Source organism: Symphalangus syndactylus, chromosome 13, assembly GCF_028878055.3.
Source record: "Symphalangus syndactylus isolate Jambi chromosome 13, NHGRI_mSymSyn1-v2.1_pri, whole genome shotgun sequence".
In the NCBI taxonomy this organism is placed as follows: Eukaryota; Metazoa; Chordata; class Mammalia; order Primates; family Hylobatidae; genus Symphalangus; species Symphalangus syndactylus.
This window is the reverse complement of record NC_072435.2, coordinates 41,464,280-41,486,253: the sequence shown is the minus strand read 5'-3', so window position 1 is coordinate 41,486,253 and position 21,974 is coordinate 41,464,280. Positions and strand designations below refer to the sequence as shown.

The 21,974-nt window shown below is 54.5% G+C and overlaps 2 protein-coding genes across 7 annotated transcripts; one reads left to right on the top strand and one right to left on the bottom strand.

The window, feature by feature from the left end:
* The first annotated feature begins 225 nt into the window (after positions 1 to 225).
* On the top strand, positions 226 to 6,730 carry EPHX3 (epoxide hydrolase 3). 6 transcript variants are annotated; one of them, XM_063616420.1, is made up of 10 exons: positions 226 to 375; positions 715 to 792; positions 1,299 to 1,317; positions 1,460 to 1,747; positions 1,855 to 1,940; positions 2,313 to 2,470; positions 2,619 to 2,747; positions 5,580 to 5,683; positions 5,773 to 5,909; positions 6,005 to 6,730. In XM_063616420.1, exons 2-10 carry the CDS (start codon positions 782 to 784, stop codon positions 6,228 to 6,230), a joined length of 1,158 nt encoding a protein of 385 aa, XP_063472490.1. In that variant the 5' UTR covers positions 226 to 375; positions 715 to 781; the 3' UTR covers positions 6,231 to 6,730. The 6 variants fall into 6 exon arrangements, with proteins under 6 accessions (XP_063472490.1, XP_063472491.1, XP_063472494.1 ...); XM_063616421.1 differs by lacking the exon at positions 1,299 to 1,317 and having other exon boundaries at positions 1,371 to 1,747; XM_063616424.1 differs by lacking the exons at positions 715 to 792; positions 1,299 to 1,317 and having other exon boundaries at positions 226 to 360.
* A 2,004-nt stretch (positions 6,731 to 8,734) lies between these two features.
* LOC129459190 (uncharacterized) lies at positions 8,735 to 10,588 on the bottom strand. Its single transcript, XM_055235576.2, has 2 exons — positions 10,295 to 10,588; positions 8,735 to 9,881 (listed from the first exon to the last, which is right to left on the bottom strand). The coding sequence occupies exons 1-2, from the start codon at positions 10,399 to 10,401 to the stop codon at positions 9,149 to 9,151; spliced, it is 840 nt and encodes a 279-aa protein (XP_055091551.1). The 5' UTR covers positions 10,402 to 10,588; the 3' UTR covers positions 8,735 to 9,148.
* Positions 10,589 to 21,974: the final 11,386 nt, after the last annotated feature.

Below are 21,974 nucleotides of genomic sequence, written 5' to 3'. Positions count from 1 at the left end.
CATCACACCCGGCCCTGTCCCACTTCCTCTTTCGGCCAGAACCCCAGAAAGGCAGTCATTCATAGGCCGGGTCCTCCTCGGGGGAACCAGGCCTGCCCTCTAGGAATCAGGGTATCCCCGCCTCCTCGGCCAGCTCTCGGAGCCTGGGCCTCAACACCTGCCGATTGGCTCCCGGGCCAGGACCTGTCGCTTGGACATCAGTGGCCGCTGCCGTCCAATCACAGACGTACAGGGGCGGGCTGGCGGGCCTGTTGGGCCAGCAGGAGGACGGCGCCGGGCCGAGGCCGCTGGACCCACCGTTGGAACCACAGCTGGGTGAAGTCAGTGCTGCTAGGTCTTTGGAGCCAGACCGAAGGGAAGGTCGCGCGCCCCGGGGTGGGTAGCACCAGGCGGCGGCCGTCGGCCGGGCCTCCCGAAGCCTCCTCGAGCCGCTAATACCGCCCGCGCCTCCCTCCTAGTCCTAGACTTGGCATTGCCTGTCCCTCTTCGGCTTCCAGACCCGCCTGACCCGCCATATTAGGCCCCGACCCCGCCCTCCATCTCATTGCCCATTGCCTCCCCGCCCCTCCGCCGGCCTACCCTCAGTTCATTGGCCCAGGCTCCCGCTTTCTCCGCCCAATGTTAGGCCTTACCTCCTCCAGGATCCACCCTCTCCCCGCCCACCCGCATAAGCCACGCCCACCATTCCAACTCTCGCTCCTTTTTGGCTTGTAGGCCGCACCTACTCTGCATATGCCCCGCCCCTCACTCCAGGTGCCGCCCACTTAACTGAGGATCCAGGATGCCCTCAAGGTTTGTCTGGGCTCGGAATTGCCTTTTTTTTTCTTTTTTTCTTTTTTGAGACGGAGTTTCCCTGTTATGACCCAGGCTGTAGTGCAGTGGCGCGATCTCAGTTCACTGCAACCTCCACGTCCCGGGTTCAAGCGATTCTCCTGCCTCAGCCTCCCAAGTAGCTGGGATTACAGGCGCCCGCCACCACGCCCAGCTAATTTTTGTATTTTTAGTAGAGACGGGGTTTCACCACGTTGCCCAGGCTGGTCTCGAGCTCTTGATCTCAGGTGATCCGTCCGCCTCGGCCTACCAAAGTGTTGCGATTAGAGGCGTGAGCCACCGCACCCGGCCCGGAATTGCCTTCTTTAGACCCTCACCCACCCGCTGCTGAGTCTTCCTGGGCACCGCCCCCGCCCTAAGCCCCGCACAAGACCTGCTAGGCCCCGCCCATTTCTTTCCCTCCTTTCCAACTCCTTCCTCCCCAGCCTCCGCACCCTACCCTTGTTTCCTGTCCCTGTCGCGCCCAGGTGTTTACCCGGCACTCAGGTGAGTGGTGCGCTCTGGCTGTTTCTGTCGGAGCCGCCCGCCTCTTCCCTCAGCGCGTCCCACAAACCCCGACGGCACGGAGGGGCCCCAGGCCAAAGGCGGTGGGCCCCTGAGCCCTGAAACCGCCTCGCCGCTGCTGCAGGTGCCTCCGGCCGGCAGCGCCGCCGTGGTCCCGGAGCGCGGCGACATGCCCGAGCTGGTGGTGACCGCGCTGCTGGCGCCGTCGCGGCTGTCGCTGAAGCTGCTGCGCGCCTTCATGTGGAGCCTGGTGTTCTCGGTGGCGCTGGTGGCCGCGGCAGTCTACGGCTGCATAGCGCTCACGCACGTGCTGTGCCGGCCCCGGCGAGGCTGCTGCGGGCGACGTCGGAGCGCGCCCCCCGCCTGCCTGAGCGACCCATCGCTGGGCGAGCACGGTTTCCTGAACCTCAAGGTGATCGCATGGGGGCACTATCGGGGCTGCGGGGTCGCGTGGGGTCGAGACGATTCAAGCCTCGGGAGGGAGGGTTCCCCAGACTTCAGGCCGTGCCCTTCCCCTAGAGCTCCGGCCTGCGTCTGCACTATGTCTCGGCTGGACGAGGCAACGGACGCCTCATGCTGTTTCTGCACGGCTTCCCTGAGAACTGGTACGTCTGGGACCCAAGGGCCTGAGGCCCACGGGACTCGGGGGCAGGTGGAGCTTGGGCTCCCAAGAGGCAGGCTGTATAGGTCGTGACAAGCTGAACCTAGATGGGGACAGGGGTACTGAGCCAGCATACTCAGGATCCCTAGGCCCTGAAGGGACAGGACAAAGGGGTATTGAGGTTGATTGAGGTCCCCTGGATTCAGGGTGTAGCTGGCTTCAGCCTCAGCCTCTGCCTCTGCCTGGGATTCCCCATCCTCCTTTTAGGGGAAGTTTAGGGCAGGAAGGAGGGGTTACCAATGGTTGCTGATGGGCGTAGGGTGCAGGTGCAACCTGAGGGCCGTGACTCAGCCTCCCTCCCCCGCCCACCTGGCAGGTTCTCCTGGCGATACCAGCTCCGGGAGTTCCAGAGCCGCTTCCATGTTGTGGCTGTGGACTTGCGAGGCTATGGCCCCTCGGATGCACCTCGGGGTGTGGACTGCTACACAATCGACCTGCTGCTGGTGGATATCAAAGATGCCATCCTAGGCCTGGGTGCAGACATACCCCCATCCTAGGCGTGGCCTCCCTCATCCTGCACACACACATACCCCCGCTTTCTCCTTGCTGGAACCTACTTCCCCCACCCCTGCTTCAGTCCTACCTGGCACCTCACTTATGCGAGCTCCTTGAATTCCCACAGGTTACTCAAAGTGCATCCTTGTGGCCCATGACTGGGGTGCCCTCCTTGCCTGGCATTTCTCCATCTACTACCCATCCCTGGTCGAGCGGATGGTTGTGGTCAGTGGTGCCCCCATGTCGGTGTACCAAGGTGTGTGTGGGAGTCCGGGACACTGGGATGTACTTATGTGCAAGGGGGCAGGGACATGTGTCTGTGTTTGCAATTCTCTGTATACCTGTCAACACATCAAGGACTGAGGGTGCAGCAATCAACCCAGGTCCCTTCCCTTGTGGAACTCCTCTTTCGGAAATTAATGACATACCAGACCCAGTGGCTCACACTTGTAATCCCAGCCCTCCGGGAGGCTGAGATGGGAGGATCACTTGAGGCCAGGAGTTCAAGACCAGTCTGGTCAACATAGCAAGACCCCAACTGTCTCTACAAAAAAAAAATGTAATTAGCCAGGCATTGGTGGTGCATGCCTGTAATCCCAGCTACTCGGGAGGCTGTTGCAGGAGAATCTCTTGAACCTGGGAGGTGGAGGTTGCAGTGAGCCGAGATCATGCCATTGCACTCCAGCCTAGGCAACAAGAGCAAAACTCCATCTCAAAAAATAAATAAATAAAATAAAATATGGCCAGACGTGGTGGCTCCCACCTGTAATCCCTGCACTTTGGGAGGCCAAAGCCTGTGGATTGCTTGAGCCCAGGAGTTCAAGACCAGCCTGGCCAACATGGTGAAACCCCATCTCTACTAAAAATACAAAAAAATCAGCCAGGCATGGTGGCGCACGCCTGTAGTCTCAGCTACTCGGGAGGCTGAGGCAAGAGAATCACTTGAACCTGAGAAGTGGGGGTTGCAGTAAACCAAGATCGCACCACTGCACTCCAGCCTGGATGACAGAATGAGACTCTGTCTCAAAAATAAAATAAAATAAATCACAATACACTTAGGAGTAATCCACATGTTTTTATAGCACTTACAATAACAAGGAATGTGCACACAGTAACCTACTTAAGGCTTCTGGGCTTATGAAGGTTGTATTATCCCCATGTTCCAGCTGGAGGAAACTGAGGCTGGAGAGGTTAACAATGTCTATCATATCACCTGATGTTAATACACAGCATTGTGGTCATAACTGTGTTCTCTCTCTTTCTCTCTTTTGTTGTTTTTTCTTTTCTTTCTTTTTTTTTTTTTTTTTCTTTTTGAGACAGAGTCTTGCTCTGTCGCCAGGCTGGAGTGCAGTGGCATGATCTCAGTTCACTGCAACCTCCGCCTCCCAGGTTCAAGCGATTCCCCTGCCTCAGCCTCCCAAGTAGCTGGGATTACAGGCCACCACGCCGGGCTAATTTTTTGTATTTTAGTAGAGACGGGGTTTCACCATGTTGGCCAAGATGGTCTCCATCTCCTGACCTCGTGATCTGCTCACCCCGGCCTCTCAAAGTGATGGGAGTACAGGCGTGAGCCACCACGCCCGGCCACTCTTTTTTTTTTTTTTTTTCCTTGAGTTGGAGTCTCGCTCTGTGCAGTGCAGTGGCGTAATGTCGGCTCATGGCAACCTCTGCCTCTCAGGTTCAAGTGATTCTCTTGCCTCAGCCTCCCCAATAGCTGAGACTACAGACGTGTGCCACCATGACTGGCTAGTTATTTTGTATTTTTAGTAGAGATGGGGTTTCAGCATGTTGGCCAGGCTGGTCTTGAACTCCTGGGCTCAAGCGATCCGCCGGCCTCAGCCTCCCAAAGTGCTGGGATTACAGGAGTGAGCCACCACGCCTGGCAACCTCTACCTCCTGGGTTCAAGTGACTCTCCTTCCTCAGCCTCCAGAGTAGCGGGGACTACAGATATGTCCCACCATGCCCAGCTAATTTTTGTATTTTTAGTGGAGACGGGGTTTCACTATGTTGCCCAGGTTAGTGTCTAACTCCTGACCTCAAGTGATCCACCCGCCTTGGCTTCCCAAATTGCTGGGATTACAGGCATGAGCCACCACACCCAGCCTATTATTGTTTACTTGTCTGTCTCCCCATCTAGACTGTCAGCTCCCTGAGGGCAGGGAGTTTTTTGTCTTTTGGGGGTGTTTTTTTTTTTTTCTTTTTTCTTTTTTTCCTTTGAGACAGTCTTGTTTTGTGGCCCAGGCTGGAGTGCAGTGCTGCAGTTGCAGCTCATTGCAGCCTCAGACTCCTGGGCTCAAGCGATCCTCCCACTTCTGTTTCTCAAGTAGCTGGGACTATAGGCACACACCACCACGCCCTGCTAATTTTTAAAAAATTATTTTTTGGAGGCCGGGTGCGGTGGTTCACGTCTGTAATCCCAGCACTTTGGGAGGCTAAGGTGGGCAGATCACGAGGTCAGGAGATCGAGACCATCCTGGCTAACACTGAAACCCCGTCTCTACTAAAAATACAAAAAAAATTAGCCGGGCATGGTGGCGGGTGCCTGTAGTCCCAGCTACCGGGAGGCTGAGGCAGGAGAATGGCGTGAACCCGGGAGGTGGAGCTTGTAGTGAGCCAAGATTGCACCACTGCACTCCAGCCTGCGCAAGAGAGCGAGACTCTGTCTCAAAAAAAAAAAATTTTTTTTTTGTCGATACAGGGGTTTCCTTAAGTTGCCTAGGATGAATGGGGAGTTTTGTCTGTCTCATTCACTGCTGTGTCTAGAACAAGGCCTGGCATGCAGTAGTTGCTCAATAAATGTTAGCTGAATAAAGCAGAGGAAACGCACCCTGGCCTGGGTAGGGGAAGCACACCTTTGGATATGGGGGTTCCCAGGAGATGCCCCCATCCTGTGGATAGTGAAACGGCAAGAGGGAATGTAGCTGGTGCCCAGGCCAGGAGGGGTGTCTAGTACCTTCACAGACCCAGGCAGGCAGCAGTGGCATTCCTGAGGCTTGTGTGCCTGACCTGGGTGTGTGTAGGGGTGCAGGTGTGTGGGGCCACCCCAGGAGCAGGCCTTACATCTCTCCCTCAACCCTCCCACCCTAGACTATTCCCTGCACCACATCAGCCAGTTCTTCCGTTCCCACTACATGTTCCTGTTCCAGCTGCCCTGGCTGCCCGAGAAGCTGCTGTCTATGTCTGACTTCCAGGTAAAGAGGGTGCAGGTTGAAGGGTGGAGGGAAGCAGGTTGGGGCTGGGCAGGCTGGGCACCGAAGCCAGATTCCTGCTGTGTACCTAGATTCTGAAGACCACCCTCACCCACCGCAAGACAGGCATCCCACGCTTGACCCCCAACGAGCTCGAGGCCTTCCTTTATAACTTCTCACAGCCTGGTGGCCTCACGGGGCCCCTCAACTATTACCGAAACCTCTTCAGGTGAGACCAGATGCCAAGCATAAGCTCAGGAGATTTGCAGGGGCAGGGGGTGGGAGGCAGCCATCCTTCTGCCTGTCTGTCTGTCCTGGCCACAGGAACTTCCCCCTGGAACCCCAGGAGCTGGCCACATCCACGTTGCTGCTGTGGGGGGAGAAGGACACTTACTTGGAGCTGGGGCTGGTGGAAGCCATCGGCAGCTGCTTTGTGCCGGGCCGCTTGGAGGCCCACATCTTGCCAGGCATAGGGCATTGGATCCCACAGAGCAACCCCCAGGAGATGCACCAGTACATGTGGGCCTTCTTGCAAGACTTGCTGGACTAGCGGTCCTTGCCGCCTGCCCAGGAGGCATGGATTCTCAGGAAGGAACACACACCCGTTATCTGCGTGTGCCTGGGAGTCCATACAATGGTGAACTCTTGAATCGCTCATAGGCACAGGACTCCTGGATCTCACACAAGTGCACCTATGGGTGCCTTGGGACACGTCAACCCCTGTACTCACACACAGGCATGGATGCATGTATGTGTAACAAAAACTTTGACCCTGGGAACCGGGTATACCTCTCCTCCAATGGAGCCAGATGCCGAGACAGAGTGTCCCACCTCCTCCCTTGCTGGGGCCTCACTCTGCTCTTTGCCAAAGTTGGTTCTCTGCCATAGCTGCACAAACCTTAAACCCTGACCTTCCTGTCCCTGCCTTCCACCTCCTGCCTGGGTCTTCAGCTCAGTGCTACTCTAAATACCATACTGCTCACCACATTTGGCTACTTCAACTTAAATGTTAATTGAAATGAAATACAATGAAAATGCAGTGCTCAGTCACACCAGCTGTGTTTCTTTTTTTTTTTCCCTTGAGACAGAGTCTTGCTCTGTCACCCAGGCTGGATGGAGTTCGGTGGATGAAATCTCGGCTCACTGCAACCCCCACCTCCCGGGTTCAAGCGATTATTGTGCCTCAGCCTCCCGAGTAGCTGGGACTACAGGCGCGTCACCAGGCCTGACTAATATTTGTATTTTCAGTAGAGATGGGGTTTCACCATGTTGGCCAGGCTGGTCTCGAACTGCTGACCTCAAGTGATCTGCCCACCTTGGCCTCCCACAGTGCTGGGATTACAGGCGTGAGCCACTGTGCCTGGCCACACCAGCTGTATTTCAAGTGCTCAATTGCCACATCAGTGAAGAAAGTTCTGTGTGGCAGCGCTGATGAGGGTAATCCTAGCTTAAGAGTAGGGGTCAGGGCCGACCACAATGGCTCAAACCTGTAATCCCAGCACTTTGGGAGGCCGAGGCAGGTGCATCACGAGGTCAGGAGATCGAGACCATCCTGGCTAACATGGTGAAACGCTGTCTCTACTAAAAATACAGAAAATTAGCCTGGCGTGGTGGCAGGCGCCTGTAGTCCCAGCTACTCAGGAGGCTGAAGCAGGAGAATGGCGTGAACCCGGGAGGTGGAGCTTGCAGTGAGCCGAGATCGTGCCACTGCACTCCAGCCTGGCAACAGAGCGAGACTCCGTCTCAAAAAAAAAAAAAAAAGAGCAGGGGTCCACCTTGCCTGGCCCCTGGCAACCTCCCCAAGAGCAGACCCTCATGAGCAGGCAGGTGGGTATGCAGATTCCTCTCCAGCCAGTCCCAGGAGAGCTCCCACAAGCCCCTTCCCTCACCCCCCGTCATGACCCCAGGCCTGGTCAGGTCAAGTTCTCTGGCCCCAGCCTGGGCTGGCCTGTCTCACATCCCTGGGAAAACAGCTCTCGTCTCTGTTAGGACAAGTGAGATTCTGGATTCGGGGCAGGAAGGGACCAGCTCCCAGAAAAGCCATCTGGGATCTGAGGCCTGCCTCTCCAGCTCCTGGAAACTTCTGCTCCAAATTAGCCACAGTTTCCGCTGACTCTGGAGCCCTCTGGGGAGGGGGTGAGTGGGGGATGGGGGTTACAAGTGGAGGGCGCACCACCCAGCCCCAGCCTGACCGTAGCATCAGCTTGTATCTCCCTGGCTTGTGCCTGGCTTTTAGGGGATGTTGCCATCATCACCTGTACCATGAGGACTGAGGGGCCCTGAGAAATACATTCTCCTGTCTCTGAGATGGGCCTGCCTGCTGGTCATCCCCCTCTGCCCTCCCTTATCCCCAGCACAATATCCTTTTTTTTTTTTTTTTTTTTTTTTTTTTGTGAGATGGAGTCTTGCTCTGTCACCCAGGCTGGAGTGCAACTGCATGATCTCGGCTCACTGCAGCCGCCTCCCAGGCTCAAGCGATTCTCCTGTCTCTGCCTCCTGGGCAGCTGGGATTACAGGTGCCCACCACCACACCCAGCTCATTTTTGTATTTTTAGTAGAGATGGGGTTTCACCATGTTGGCCAGGCTGGTCTCGAATTCCTGACCTCATGATCTGCCCACCTCGGCCTCCCAAAGTGCTGGGACTACAGGTGTGAGCCACTGTGCCTGGCACAACATCCTTTTACTCAACATAGACACCAGGCAGTGTTCTAGGTCCTAGTGATAGAGTGTAAGCCAGAAAGAGTTTAAGGAGGAGAGAGCTGACAGGGCTCAGGGAAGGCTTCACTGAAGACCCACAGGTGGGACCCTAGCTGGGGGACGTACTTATTTGTTGTTGTTTTGAGACAGGGTCTCACTCTGTTGCCCAGGCTGGAGTGCAGTGGTGTGATCTTAGCTCACAGCAGCCTCCACCTCCTGGGCTCAATCAATCCTACTGCTTCAGCTTCCCGAGTAGCTGGGACTACAGGGGCACACCACCATGCCAGGCTAATTTTTATTTTTATTTATTTATTTTTTTTTTTTTTGAGAATGGAGGCTTGCTCTATTGCCCAGGCTGGGGTGCAGTAGCGCGATCTCAGCTCACTGCAACCTCCACCTCCTTCAGGTGATTCTCCTGCCTCAGCCTCCCCAGTAGCTAGGATTACAGGCGCACGCCACCACATCTGGCTACTTTTTGTAATTTTAGCAGAGACAGCGTTTCACCATGTTGGCCAGGCTGATCTCCAACGCCTGACCTCAAACAGTCCGCCTGCCTCGGCCTCCCAAAGATGTTTTATAGAGACAGACGTCTCATTATGCTGCCCAGGGTGGTCTCAAACTCCTCGGCTCAAGTGATCCTCCCACCTCGGCCTCCCAAAGTGCTGGGATTCCAGGCATGAGCCACGCGCCCGTCTAGGATGCACTTTTTGGGGGAGTGGGAAGTAGTGACTAGGAAGGTCCCAGGCGGGAAGAAGCTTGGGTCATTGGAGTCACAACACGCAGGCCAGGGGCTTGCTGAGGCAGAGTGAGCGAGGAGGCTTCAGAGAAGAGGCCACACAGCCAGACCGCCAGGGTCTGCGAGGAGCTTGGATTCGACTCTCAAGGGGAGCCAGGGGAGAGTTTTCAGCAGGGGAGGGACATGGCTTGCATTTTGAAGAGCTCCCCGTGGCGGTTGGGCAGTCCCACGCAAGAGTGCGAGCGCCGAGGCCTGCGGGGGGCTGCGCGCGGCGACAGCACAGGGCGGTCCCACTGTCCCGACCGAGCAGGGACCCCCAGAGCCCGGCCCAAACCGGGGCCCCCCTGCCAGGGTGGGAGCAATGCCCCCCGCCCCGGGGAGGCGAGAAGACGGGCAGGAGGAGGAGAGAGCCCCTGAGACGTGGGGTCCCGGACGTCGGAGCCCGCGGCGGAGGTTTGCGGAGAGGAGGCCTGCGGACAGGACCAGGACGGCGTCCAGGGGGCGGTGGGTCCGGCGATGGTTGCCAGGGGGACGGGGGACGGGGGACGGGGTTGATGGTTGACCGGAACGGGTAGCGGTTGTCCGGGTGACTGGAGGGGCCCAGGCAAAGGCTGACGGGAGGCCTGGGACAGTTGCCCGGGCGACACGGGTGCGCTGACGGTTGCCAGGGCGACGGAAAGGCGCCTTCTTCCGCCTCCTCGGCTGCCGGCGGGAGGGAGGCGGGATCTTCTGGAGAAGGAGATCGCGTCGATTGGGCAGAGTCCTGGCTAGTAAGCCAATAGAAACTCGTGTCTCGTCCTAGACCCGCCTCCCCCAGCCTGAGCCAATCCCGGCCCGGTTTTTTTTTTTTTTTCTGGCCCAAGGGTTTGGCGCGCCCATCTTTTAGGGCGGGAGAGGAGACCTCGGGGGCTTGAGCTGGGGTTCTTCCCATGATCGGCCTGTCCCTCTCCCTGCCTCCAGACCACTTTCCATCACTCACTCACTCACTCACTCGCTCATTCAGAGGGCTGCATTGATGGTCCAGTAGTAGAATTCTCACTTCCCATTCATTCATTCATCCATTCATCTGTCCCTGCCACCAGTTCTAGGAGGGGTAGTGGGAGACAAAGCTGGGCTCTGACACTGCCAGCAGGGTGTGATCAGGCCCTGGTGGAATGAGCAACTGGGGAGGAGCACTTACCTTGGGGGAGGGAGGGAAGGCTCCCTGGAGGAAGCAGTCTTGGAGCTGAACCTTGCAAAGCTGGGCTCCGACCCACAGAAGCCTCCCACGCCGGGATGATTTAGCATTTCCGTGAGACTGGGAGGAAAGTTTGGGACAGGAAGACGTGAGACTGTAAAAGGCTTCACAAGCCAGCAGGGGAGGGTCTCGGACAGATCCGTGTGTCTGGAATGTTACTTGGGGGATGGTGAGAAGGCCGGACCAGAGGGTGGGGAGGCCTGAGAGGAGGATGGGCGTGGTCCAGGCAGTGGAGAACGAGACTCAAGTCCAGGCACTGGAAGAGGAGCAGATAAGCTGAGAAGGTACAGAGGCAGGTTTGGGATATATTGTCTGAGGGCGCTTGATCCCGGGGTAGGGACCTAGAAGCATGTTATGGGCTAAAGACAAAAATAGCCCAGCAAGCATCGGTATATTGTGGGGCAGAGAGGTTCTGAAGCTGGGAGCGAGGGTGAAGTCTCCCTAGAGCAGAATGGAGAACAAGACTCCAGACTGAGCCCTGAGGACCCCCAACACCTCAGAGACAGGCAGAGGAGAGAGGCCACAAAGGTAGGAGGTGAGGCCAGGCATGGTGGCTCACGCCTGTAATCCCAGCACTTTGGGAGGCCGAGGCGGGCGGATCACAAGGTCAGGGGATCAAGACCGTCCTGGCTAACATGGTGAAACCCCATCTCTACCAAAAATACAAAAAATTAGCCGGCACACGCCTGTAGTCCCAGCTATTTGGGAGGCTGAGGCAGGAGAATCACTTGAACCTGGGAGGCAGAGGTTGCAGTGAGCCAAGATCATGCCACTGCACTCCAGCCTGGGCGACGACAGAGGGAGACTCCGTCTCAAAAAAAAAGGCTGGGCACAGTGGCTCACACCTGTAATCCCAGCACTTTGGGAGGCCGAGGTGGGAGGATCACGAGGTCAGGTGTTCGAGACCAGCCTGTCCAGCACAACAAAACCCCGTCTCTACTAAAAATACAAATATTAGCCAGGCGTGATGGCGGGCGCCTGTAATTCCAGCTACTCGGGAGGCTGAGGCAGGAGAATCGCTTGAACCTGGGAGGTGGAGTTTACAGTGAGCCAAGATCGCACCACTGCACTGCATCCTGGGCGACAGAGCTAGACTCCATCTCAAAAAAAAAAAAAAGGTAGGAGGTGAACCAGGCAAAAGTGATGCCCCAGCAATGGAGGAGGGAGGAGTGTCAAGGAATAGGGATGTAGTTCCTGGCGTCAAAAGCTGCTGAGAGACAAGCGTGGTGGTTCATGCCTTTAATCCCAACACTTTGGGAGGCTGAGGAAGGAGAATCACTTCAGACCAAGAGTTTTGAGACCAGCCTTGGAAACATTGCAAGACCCCTTGTCTCTAAAAAAAAAAAAAAAAAAAAAAAAATTAAACTGCTGGGCATGGAGGCATGTGCCTGTAGTCCTAGCTCCTCAGGAGGCTGAGATAGGAGGATCGCTTGAGCTTGTGAGGTCGACTACAATGAGCTGTGATCATGCCACTGCACTCCAGCCTGGAGACAGAGCAAGACCCTGTCTTAAAAACAAACAAACAAAAACCCAGGCCGGGCATAGTGGCTCACTCGTGTAATCCCAGCACTTTGGGAGGCCAAGGTGAGCAGATCACTTGAGGCCAGAGTTCAAGACCAGCCTGGCCAACATGGAGAAACTCCGTCTCTACTAAAAAAAAAAAAAAAAAAAAAAAAAAAAAAAAAAAATTAGCTAGGCATGGTGGCGGGTCCCTGTAGTCCCAGCTACTCAAGAACCTGAGGCTTGAGAATTTCTGAGGTCAGGAGTTTGAGACCAGCCCAACCAACATGGAGAAACCTCATCTCTACTAAAAATACAAAATTAGCCAGGCATGGTGGCACATGCCTGTAATCCCAGCTACTTGGGAGGCTGAGGCAGGAGAATCGCTTGAACCCGGGAGGCGGAGGTTGCAGTGAGCCGAGATCGTGCCACTGCACTCCAGCCTGAGCAACAAGATCGAAACTCCACCTCAAAAAAGTAAAAAATAAAAAAAGTAATGCACTTGAATCATCCCGAAACCATCCCCTACCCCGGTCCGTGGAAAAATTGTCTTTCACAAAACCAGTCCCTGGTGCCAAAGAGGTTGGAGGCTACTGAGTTAGGGGACATCAGAATATCACAGTTCAGAGGTGAGCAAGAGGAGATAAGATCCAGGGTGAGACCATGGACATGGAAGGTTGCTGTGGTCCGGAGCCCAGGGCCTGAGAAGACAGGACAGAGAACAGGGCGTCAGACCCAATGGAAGGTTCTGGGGTGGGGAAACCAGCACCCCCAGAAGGGGTTGAGAATGGCCTCCCCTCTACCCTTTCCCAGAGCCACAGAGCTGCAGATGCTCCATCGAAGTGAATTCCAGGCTGGGCATGGTGGCTCATGCTTGTAATTCCAGCACTTTGGGAGGCTGAGGCAGGAGGATTGCTTGAGGCCAAGAATTCAAGACCCTATCTCTACAGAAAAAAAAAAAAAAAAGGCTGGGCACAGTGGCTCACGCCTGTAATCCCAACACTTTGGGAGGCCAAGGCAGACAGATCACGAGGTCGAGAGATCAAGACCATCCTGGCCAATATGGCGAAACCCTGTCTCTACTAAAAATACAAAAATTAGCTAGGCGTGGTGGCCCGCATCTATAGTCCCAGCTACTGGGGAGGCTGAGGCAGGAGAATCGCTTGAACCTGAGAGGCGGAGGTTGCAGTGAGCCGAGATCACGCCACTGCACTCCAGCCTGGCGACAGCGAGAATCCGTCTCAAAAAAAAAAAAAAAAGGCCGGGCGCGGTGGCTCACGCTTGTAATCCCAGCACTTTGGGAGGCCGAGGCGGGCGGATCACGAGGTCAGGAGATCGAGACCACGGTGAAACCCCGTCTCTACTAAAAATACAAAAAAATTAGCCAGGCGTGGTGGCGGGCGCCTGTAGTCCCAGCTACTAGGAGGCTGAGGCAGGAGAATGGCGTGAACCCGGGAGGCGGAGCTTGCAGTGAGCCGAGATCGCGCCACTGCACTCCAGCCTGGGCGACAGAGCGAGACTCCGTCTCAAAAAAAAAAAAAAAAAAAAAAAAACCCAAAACAAACAAACAAAAAAAAACAAAAAAAACAAAAAAAAAAAAAAAAAGAAAAAGAAAGAAAAAGAAAAAAAAAAAATTAGCCGGGCGTGGTGGTGCATGTCTGTAGTCCCAGCTTCTTAGGAGGCTGAGGGGAAGATCGCTTGAGCCCAGGAGTTTGAGGTTACGGTGAGCTATAATTGCGCCACTGCACTCCACCTGGGTGACAAAGAGAGAACCTGTCTCTAACTCCAAAAAAAAAAAAAGGCTGGGGGCGGTGACTCACACCTGTAATCCCAACACTTTGAGAGGCAGAGGTGGGCCGATCACCTGAGGTCAGAAGTTCAAGACCAGCCTGGCCAGCGTGGTAAAACCCGTTCTTTACAAAAATAAAAAAAATTAGCTGGGCACGATGGCAGGTGCCTGTAATTCCAGCTACTTGAGAGGCTGAGGCATGAGAATTGCTTGAACCCAGGAGGTGGAAGTTGCAGTTAGCTGAGATGGCACCATTGCACTCCAGCCTGGGCAACAGAGTGAGACTCCGTGAAAAAATAAAAATAAATAAGTAAAAATGGCGGGTACAGTGGCTCACACCTGTAATCCCAAGCACTTTGTGAGGCCGAGGCGGGCGGATCACCTGAGGTCGGGAGTTCAAGACTAGCCTGACCAACATGGAAAAACCCTGTCTCTACTAAAAATACAAAATTAGCTGGGCATGGTGGCACATGCCTGTAATCCCAGCTACTTGGGAGGCTGAGCCAGGAGAATAGCTTGAACCCAGGAGGCGGAGGTTGCAGTGCGTCGCGATCACGCCGTTGCACTCCAGCCTGGGTGACAAGAGTGAAATTCTGTCTCAAAAAAAAAAAAATTACCTGGGCATGGTGGTGTGTACCTGTAGTCCCAGCTACTCGGGAGGCTGAGGCAAGAGAATCACTTGAACCCGGGAGGCAGAGGTTGCAGTGAGCTGAGATCGTGCCACTGCACTACAGCCTGGGCGACAGAGTGAGACTCTGTCTCCAGAAAAACAAAAAAACCCAAAGTGATTGTTTGCAAACTAAATCAGATCAGCTTCTTGTGCTAAAACCCTCCAGTGGCTTCACTGTGCTTGGGCTAGAATCCCAGACCCTCTGGCCCCTTGGGAGTCAGCCCCACCTGCTTCCCTGACCTCCTCACCTTTGCTCATTCTGCACCCGGCACCCAGGCTTCCTCGCTGTTCCTCTCGTCCACCCTCTCCTTCTTCCTCTGGGCCTTTGCGCTTGCTGTTCACTCTGTCTAGAACACCCTCGCCCTGGATGTTTGCCTCGCAGGCTCCTCTCCTCCTTTAGGTGACTTCCCTCTCTCCCTCACATTTAACCATCTTGTCTCAATGGCTCTGTTTTGGTTTCTTTTCTTTTTTCTTTTTCTTTTCTTCTTTTTTTTTTTTTTGAAATGGAATCTCTCTCCGTCACCGAGGCTGGGGTGCAGTGATGTGATCTCCGCTCATGGCAACCTTCGCCTCCTGGGTTCAAGCGGTTCTGCTGCCTCAGCCTCCTGTAGCTGGGATTATAGGCGCCCGCCACAGCACCCGGCTAATTTTTGTATTTTTAGTAGAGACGAGGTTTCACCATGTTGACCCAGGCTGGTCTCGAATTCCTGACCTCAGGCGATCCACACACCTCATCCTCCCAAAGTGCTGGGATTACAGGCATGAGCCATCACACCCAGCCTCTTTATTATTATTTTTTTAAGACAGGGTTTTGCTCTTTTGCCCAGGCTGGAGTGCAATGGCACAATCATAGCTCTCTGCAACCTCAGACTCTGGGCTCAAGTGATCCTCCTGCCTTAGCCTCGGGAGTAGATGGGTCTACAGGTATGCACCACCTATGCCTGGCTAATTTTAAAAATTTTCTTAGGCCAGGCGTGGTGGCTCACGCCTGTAATCCCAGCAGTTTGGGAGGCTGAGGCAGGTGGGTCACGAGCTCAGGAGTTTGAGACCAGCCTGACCAACATGGTGAAACCCTGTCTCTACTAAAAATACAAACAACAACAACAACAACAACAACAACAACAAACTAGCCGGATGTGGTGGCGGGTGCCTGTAATCCCAACTACTCAGGAGGCTGAAGCAGGAGAATCACTTAGATCCAGGAGGCGGAGGTTGCAGTGAGTGGAGATGGTGCCACTGCACTCTAGCCTGGTGACAGAGCGAGACTCTATCTCAAAAAAAAAAATTTCTTCTGAAGAGACAGGTGGGGTCTCACTGTGTTGACCAGGCTGGTTCTGAACTCCTGGACTCAAGTGATTCTCCTTCCTTGGCCTCCCAAAGCGCTGGGATTACAGGCGTGAGCCACTGTGCCCGCCCTTGATGGTTCTTGTTTGCCTGTTTGTTTTTTGTCTGTTTCCCTTCTCAGGGCAGGAACTGGCCCTGTCTTGGGTCACCTCTGTCTACAATAAGGCCTGGCACCAAGTGGGTGTCCAGTAAATGTTTGTTGAACGACTGAATGAAGGTGAGAAGAGCTGGAGGGTCAGAGTGAGCAGCCAGGGGAAAGGAGTGTTTGTAGTATGAGAAGCATGTTCCTACCAGTGGGAACTTTGCATGCAAAGGCTGGCAAGGCTGAGGGGCAGGGGATGAAGCTGATGAGGTGGGGAGGAATTGCGTCACTTCAGGCAATGGGGAGCCATGGAAGTTTCAAGCGTTGGACTGTCCCAGGGAAGCAGTGTCCAGGGGACATGGCTGGGTCCAGCCTCCCCACACTTGCTGAAGGCCCACACTCAACTGCCCTCACTCCTGCTGGTTCTCACTAAGCTCCCATAGCCCACTGCCTGGCTCCAGAACCTGGCCCCAGCTTCCGCGCAGAGGGCGGGACTGCAGTCCCAAGAGGAGAAGCCAAGGGCACATTCTCAGGTTCCTGGTCAGCGGGCCGGCAGCTGTGTCTTGGCCTGGCCCCAGGTCCTGCGTCCCCAGGGACTGAGCTCATGGAGGAGAAATGCAGTCCCCAGCCAAGGCAGCCAGCAGGGGCCGGGGAGGGGGCTCAAGCCCACCCCCACCATGTTGGGAACTGTGCCGCCGCAGGCTGCAAGGCCATGGGAAGGGTTGCTCTGACGGCCCTGTCCCCTAGGGATCTGGACACCTTGGGTGGGTCCCACCACCGTGGCTGGAGGGCAGTGGCAGGAACCTGCAGCTGAGACCCCATCTTCGGCTGAGCGGGTGCTTTGTAGATGGGTCTTTCTTTTTCTTCTTCTTCTTTTTTTTTTTTTTTTTTTGAGACTGAATCTTGCTCTGTCTCCCAGGCTGGAGTGCAGTGGCGCAATCTCTGCTCACTGCAAGCTCCGCCTTCCGGGTTCACGCCATTCTCCTGCCTCAGCCTCCCAAGTAGCTGGGACTACAGGTGCCCATCACCACACCTGGCTAATTTCTTTTGTATTTTTAGTAGAGTCGGGGTTTCACCATGTTAACCAGGATGGTCTCAATCTCCTGACCTTGTGATCCGCCCACCTCGGCCTCCCAAAGTGCTGGGATTACAGGAGTGAGCCACTGTGCCTGGTGGGGTCTTTCTTCCTTTTTTCTTGAGATAGAGTCTTGCTCTGTTGCCCAGGCTGAAGTGCAGTGGTGAAGTCTCGGCTCACTGCAACCTTTGCCTCCTGGGTTCAAGTGATTCTCCTACCTCAGCCTTCCAAGTAGCTGGGATTACAGGCGGCTGCCACCAGGCCTGACTAATTTTTGTATTTTTAGTAGAGATGGGATTTCACCATATTGGCCAGGCTGGTCTCGAACTCCTGACCTCAAGTGATCCGCCCATCTCAGCCTCCTGAAGTGCTGGGATTACAGCTGTGAGCCACCACTCCTGGCCGGGTCTTTCTTCTTTCAGTCTGTATTCCCCCGTGAAGTCCTCTGCCTGTGTTTTCACCATTACTGCCCCCTCTCCCACAGTCCAGGGTGTGCTGTATCAGCAGTCATAGACTCTGAACTTCCTGCCCAGTGAAATGTGTGTCCAGGGTCCTTGGTTGCTCCTAGTAATGAGGAGCTCAGCACCTCCTACAGCATCCATTCCAGCAGAAAGCCCTTTCTCAATCGCTTGAACCCTGGAGGCAGAGGTTTCAGTGAGCCGAGATCGAGCCACTGTACCCCAGCCTGGGTGACAGAATGACACTCTGTCTAAAAAAAAAAAAAGAAAAAAAAAGAAAGAAAGCCCCTTCTCAGATGGGCCAAGGGAAGAGCTGGCCTTCCTTGAGGGCCCTAACTTTGCCCCTCAATCCCTAGACCCTTCTGTGGAACCACAGACCACCCCCGCCTGCAAAATTATACTGAACAGAGTGGTTTGAGGCCCCTGAAGTGGATAAGTGGCTTTTTCTTGGGAGGGACAGGGTCTCACTCTGTCACCAGGCTGGAGTGCAGTGGTGTGATCTTGGGTCACTGCAACCTCCACCTTCCGGGTTCAAGTGATTCTCCTGCCTCAGCCTCCGGAGTAGCTGGGTCTACAGGCGCCCGCCACCACACCTGGCTAATTTTTTGTATTTTTAGTAGAGATGGGGTTTCACCATGTTAGCCAGGATGGTCTCGATCTCCTGACCTCATGATCCGCCTGCCTTGGCCTCCCAAAGTGCTGGGATTACAGGCGTGAGCCACCTCGCCCGGCCCTGAAGTGGCTCTTCTGGGCTGGGCTTCCCAGCTCCTTCAGCCCCTTCCTGAGTCACCAAACCATCTCATGTCACCTGCTTTGTGCTCACCCCATGCTGGGGGATGCTGGGGACCCTCAAGAAGCCTCATCCTCTGTCTTAACACCCAAGGAGCCCTCTGTCTTTTCTTTGTTTGTTTTTTGTTTTTGTTTTGAGACAGGGTCTCTCAGTCTGTCACCCAGGCTGGAGTGCAAGGGCACGATCTCAGCTCACTGCAACCTCCACCTCCCAGGCTCAAGCGGTCCTCCCACCTCAGTCTTCCGAATTGCTGGGACTACAGGTATGCACCAGCATGCCCAGCTAATTTTTGTGTTTTTTGTAGACACAGGGTTTTACCATGTCACCCAGGCTGGTCTGAAATGCCTGCCCTCAGGTGACCTGCCTGCCTCGTCCTCCCAAAGTGTTGGGATGACAGGCGTGAGCCACTGTGTCCAGCCGGCCCTTAGTCTTTAAATAGGGGACAAACCAGGGTACAGACACCCCCAACCCCATGTGAACAAGGCTGAGCCATGGAGAAAAGGGGCACCGGGAGAGCGGGGGTGTCGGGGAGAGAGCAGCGCAGACTGAGGGGCAGGTAGGACTTCGCGGAGTGGTATCCCTGAAGAACGGATAGGAGGTAACCAGAAATAGAAATAAAGGGCCAGGCACAGTGGCTCAGGCCTGGAATCCCAGCACTTTGGGAGGCCAAGAGCAGGAGGATCGCTCAAGCTCAGGAGTTTGAGATCAGCCTGGGCAACACAGCGAGACCCTCATCACTACAAAAAAATACAAAAATTAGCAGGGTGTGGTGGCGAGCACCTGTAATTCCAACTACTCGGGAGGCCAAGGTGGGAGGATCACTTAAGCCTGGGAGGTCAAGGCTGCAGTGAGCTGTGATCGTGCCACTGCACTCCAGCCTGGACTATAGAACGAGACCCCTGTCTCTATTAAAAATAAGTAAATAAAGTAAACAAATACATAGAAAGAAAGAAAGAGAGCAGGCCAGGCGTGGTGACTCATGCCTGTAATCCCAGCACTTTGGGAGGCTGAGGCAGGTGGATCACTTGAGGTCAGGAGCTCGAGACCAGCCTGGCCAACATGGTGAAGCCCCATCTCTACTAAAAATACAAAAATTAGCCAGGCGTGGTGGCTTGCCCCTGTAATTCCATGGGAGGCTGAGGCCGGAGTATCACTTGAACCCGGGAGGTGGAGGCTGCAGTGAGCCGAGATCACACCACTGCACTCCAGCCTGGGTGACAAGAGTGAAACTCCGTCTCAAAAAAAAAAAAAAGAAAAAAGAAAGAAAGCAGCATGGGCAAAGGGGTGGCCTGTGTGAGAAACAGCAGAACATTCCCTCTAGCTGGAAGAAAATGAATTTTTGAGAGGTCACACTGGCTGTGAGTTCCTGCTTGGGAGGAAGCAAAAGGGTGTTTCTGTGCAGCTGGGTGTCTCAGGCAGAGGGAAGCACCCAGGCAAAGACCATGGGAGCACAAGGCCTGCTGGGTGCATCTGGGGTTTGACATGGTGTGATGACGGGTTTTTTTTTGTTTGTTTTTGCTGGGGGTTTGGTGCGGAGGGTTAGGAAGAAGAGGGTCAGTCCCGGCCCAAGGGGCCCGAAAGCAGGACTGAGGGTCTTGGATTTCCTTCCTGGGTGGTGGACATGACGCAGGACTAGATCTGTGCCTGTCCCCATGGGCCTGTTGACTCAGCACAGTCACCATGAGTCAGTGTGTGCCCCTTCTTAGGCAACTTTTGTTATTCCTCTGCCCAACCCCTACCCCGCCCCTGTACTCCATGTGGCCGGGAGTCACTGAGACCCAGGTCCATTTTTTTTATTTTTCTTCTTCTTTTTTTTTTTTTTTTTTTGAAACAAGGTCACTCTGTTGCCCAGGCTGCAGTGCAGTGGTGCGACCATGGCTCCCTGCAGTCTGGAACTCCTAGGCTCAGGTGATCCTCCTGCCTCAGACGCCCACGTAGCTGGAACTACAGGTGTATGGGGTCTCACTATGTTACCCAGGCTGGTCTCGAACTCTAGGCTCAAGTGATCCTCCTGCCTCAGCCTCCTGAGTAGCTGGGACAACAGGTGCACACCGCCACACCCAGCTAATTCTTTCTTTCTTTTTTTTTTTTCTTCGTAGAGACAGAGTCTCACTTTGTGGCCCAGTCTGGTCTCAAACTCTGAGCTCAAGTGATCCTTCTGCCTCAGCCTCCCAAAGTTCTGAGATTACAGGTGTGCTACACTGTGCCTAGCCAGTTTTTTTTTTTTTTTTCTTTTGAGACAGTCTTGCTCCAAGGCTGGAGTGCAGTGTCATGATCATAGTTCACTGCAGCCTGGAACTCCCGGGCTCAAGCGATCCTCCTGCCTCAGTCTCCCGAGTAGCTGGGACCATAGGTGTGCACTGCTATGCCTGGCTTGAGACTTAGCCTCAAACCTCAACTTTTCTTCCAGAAAGGCTGCAGTGAGTCACTGTCTTTTTTTTTTTTTTTTTTGAGATGGAGTTTCACTATTGTTGCCCAGGCTGGAGTGCAGTGGTGCAATCTCTGCTCACTGCAAACTCCGCCTTCCAGGTTCAAGCGATTCTCCTGCATCAGCCTCCTGAGTAGCTGGGATTACAGACACCCGCCACCATGTCTGGCTAATTTTTGTATTTTTAGTAGAGACGGGGCTTCACCATGTTAGCCAGGCTGGTCTCAAACTCCTGACCTCAGGTGATCCGCCCACTTCAGCCTCCCAAAGTGCTGGGATTCCAGGCGTGAGCCACTGCGCCTGGCCTGTCTTCTCTAAGTTATACGGCTGTACCTGTAAGATGGAAATGATCGAACATCTTCACCTCCTGCCCTCTGAGAAGCCAGGGCAAGACCAGGGGTTGTCAGTGATGCTAGCCGCTGGTCAGTCATTCAACTTTCTTTTTTTTTTTTTTTTTTTTTTGAGACAAAGTCTCGCTTTGTCACCCAGGCTGGAGTGCAGTGGCGCGATCTTGGCTCACTGCAACCTCCACTTCCCGAGTTCAAGTGATTGTCCTGCCTTAGCCTCCTGAGTAGCTGGGATTACAGGCACATGCCACCATGCCCGGCTAATTTTCATATTTTTAGTAGAGACAGGGTTTCACCATGTTGGTCAGGCTGGTCTCGAACTCCTGACTTTGTGATCCGCCGGCCTTGGCCTCCCAAAGTTTCAGGATTACAGGCGTGAGCCACCGTGCCCGGGCCTCACCTTTCATCCTTAGCACTCTCTCTCGCTCTCTCTCTTTTTGAGACAGCTCTGTCACCCAGGTTGGAGTGCAGTGGTGTGATCATAGCTCACTGCAGCCTGGAACTCCTGGGCTCAAGCGATCCTTCCACCTCAGCCTCTTTTTTTTTTTTTTTTTTTTGAGACGGAGTCTCCCTCTGTCGCCCAGGCTGCAATGCAGTGGCACGATCTCGGCTCACTGCAAGCTCTGTCTCCCGGGTTCACACCATTCTCCTGTCTCAACCTCCCGAGTAGCTGGGACTACAGGCGCCCATCACCACGCCCGGCTAATTTTTTGTATTTTTTTTAATAGAGACGGGGTTTCACCGTGTTAGCCAGGATGGTCTCGATCTCCTGACCTCGTGATCTGCCTGCCTCGGCCTCCCAAAGTACTGGGATTACAGATGTGAGCCACCACGCCCAGCCTCTCAGCCTCTTAAGTAGCTGGGACTATCAGTGTGTGCCCATGCCCAGATAATTAAAATTTTTTTTTTTTTTTTTTTTTTTTTTTTTTGATGGAGTCTCACTCTGTCGCCCAGGCTGGAGTGCAGTGGCACAATCTCGGCTCACTGCAACTTCTGCCTCCCAGGTTCAAGCGATTCTCTTGCCTCAGCCTCCGAGTAGCTGGAACTACAGGCACGTGCCACCATGCCTGGCTAATTTTTTGTATTGTTAGTAGGGACGGGGTTTCACCGTGTTAGCCAGGATGGTCTCGATCTCCTGAC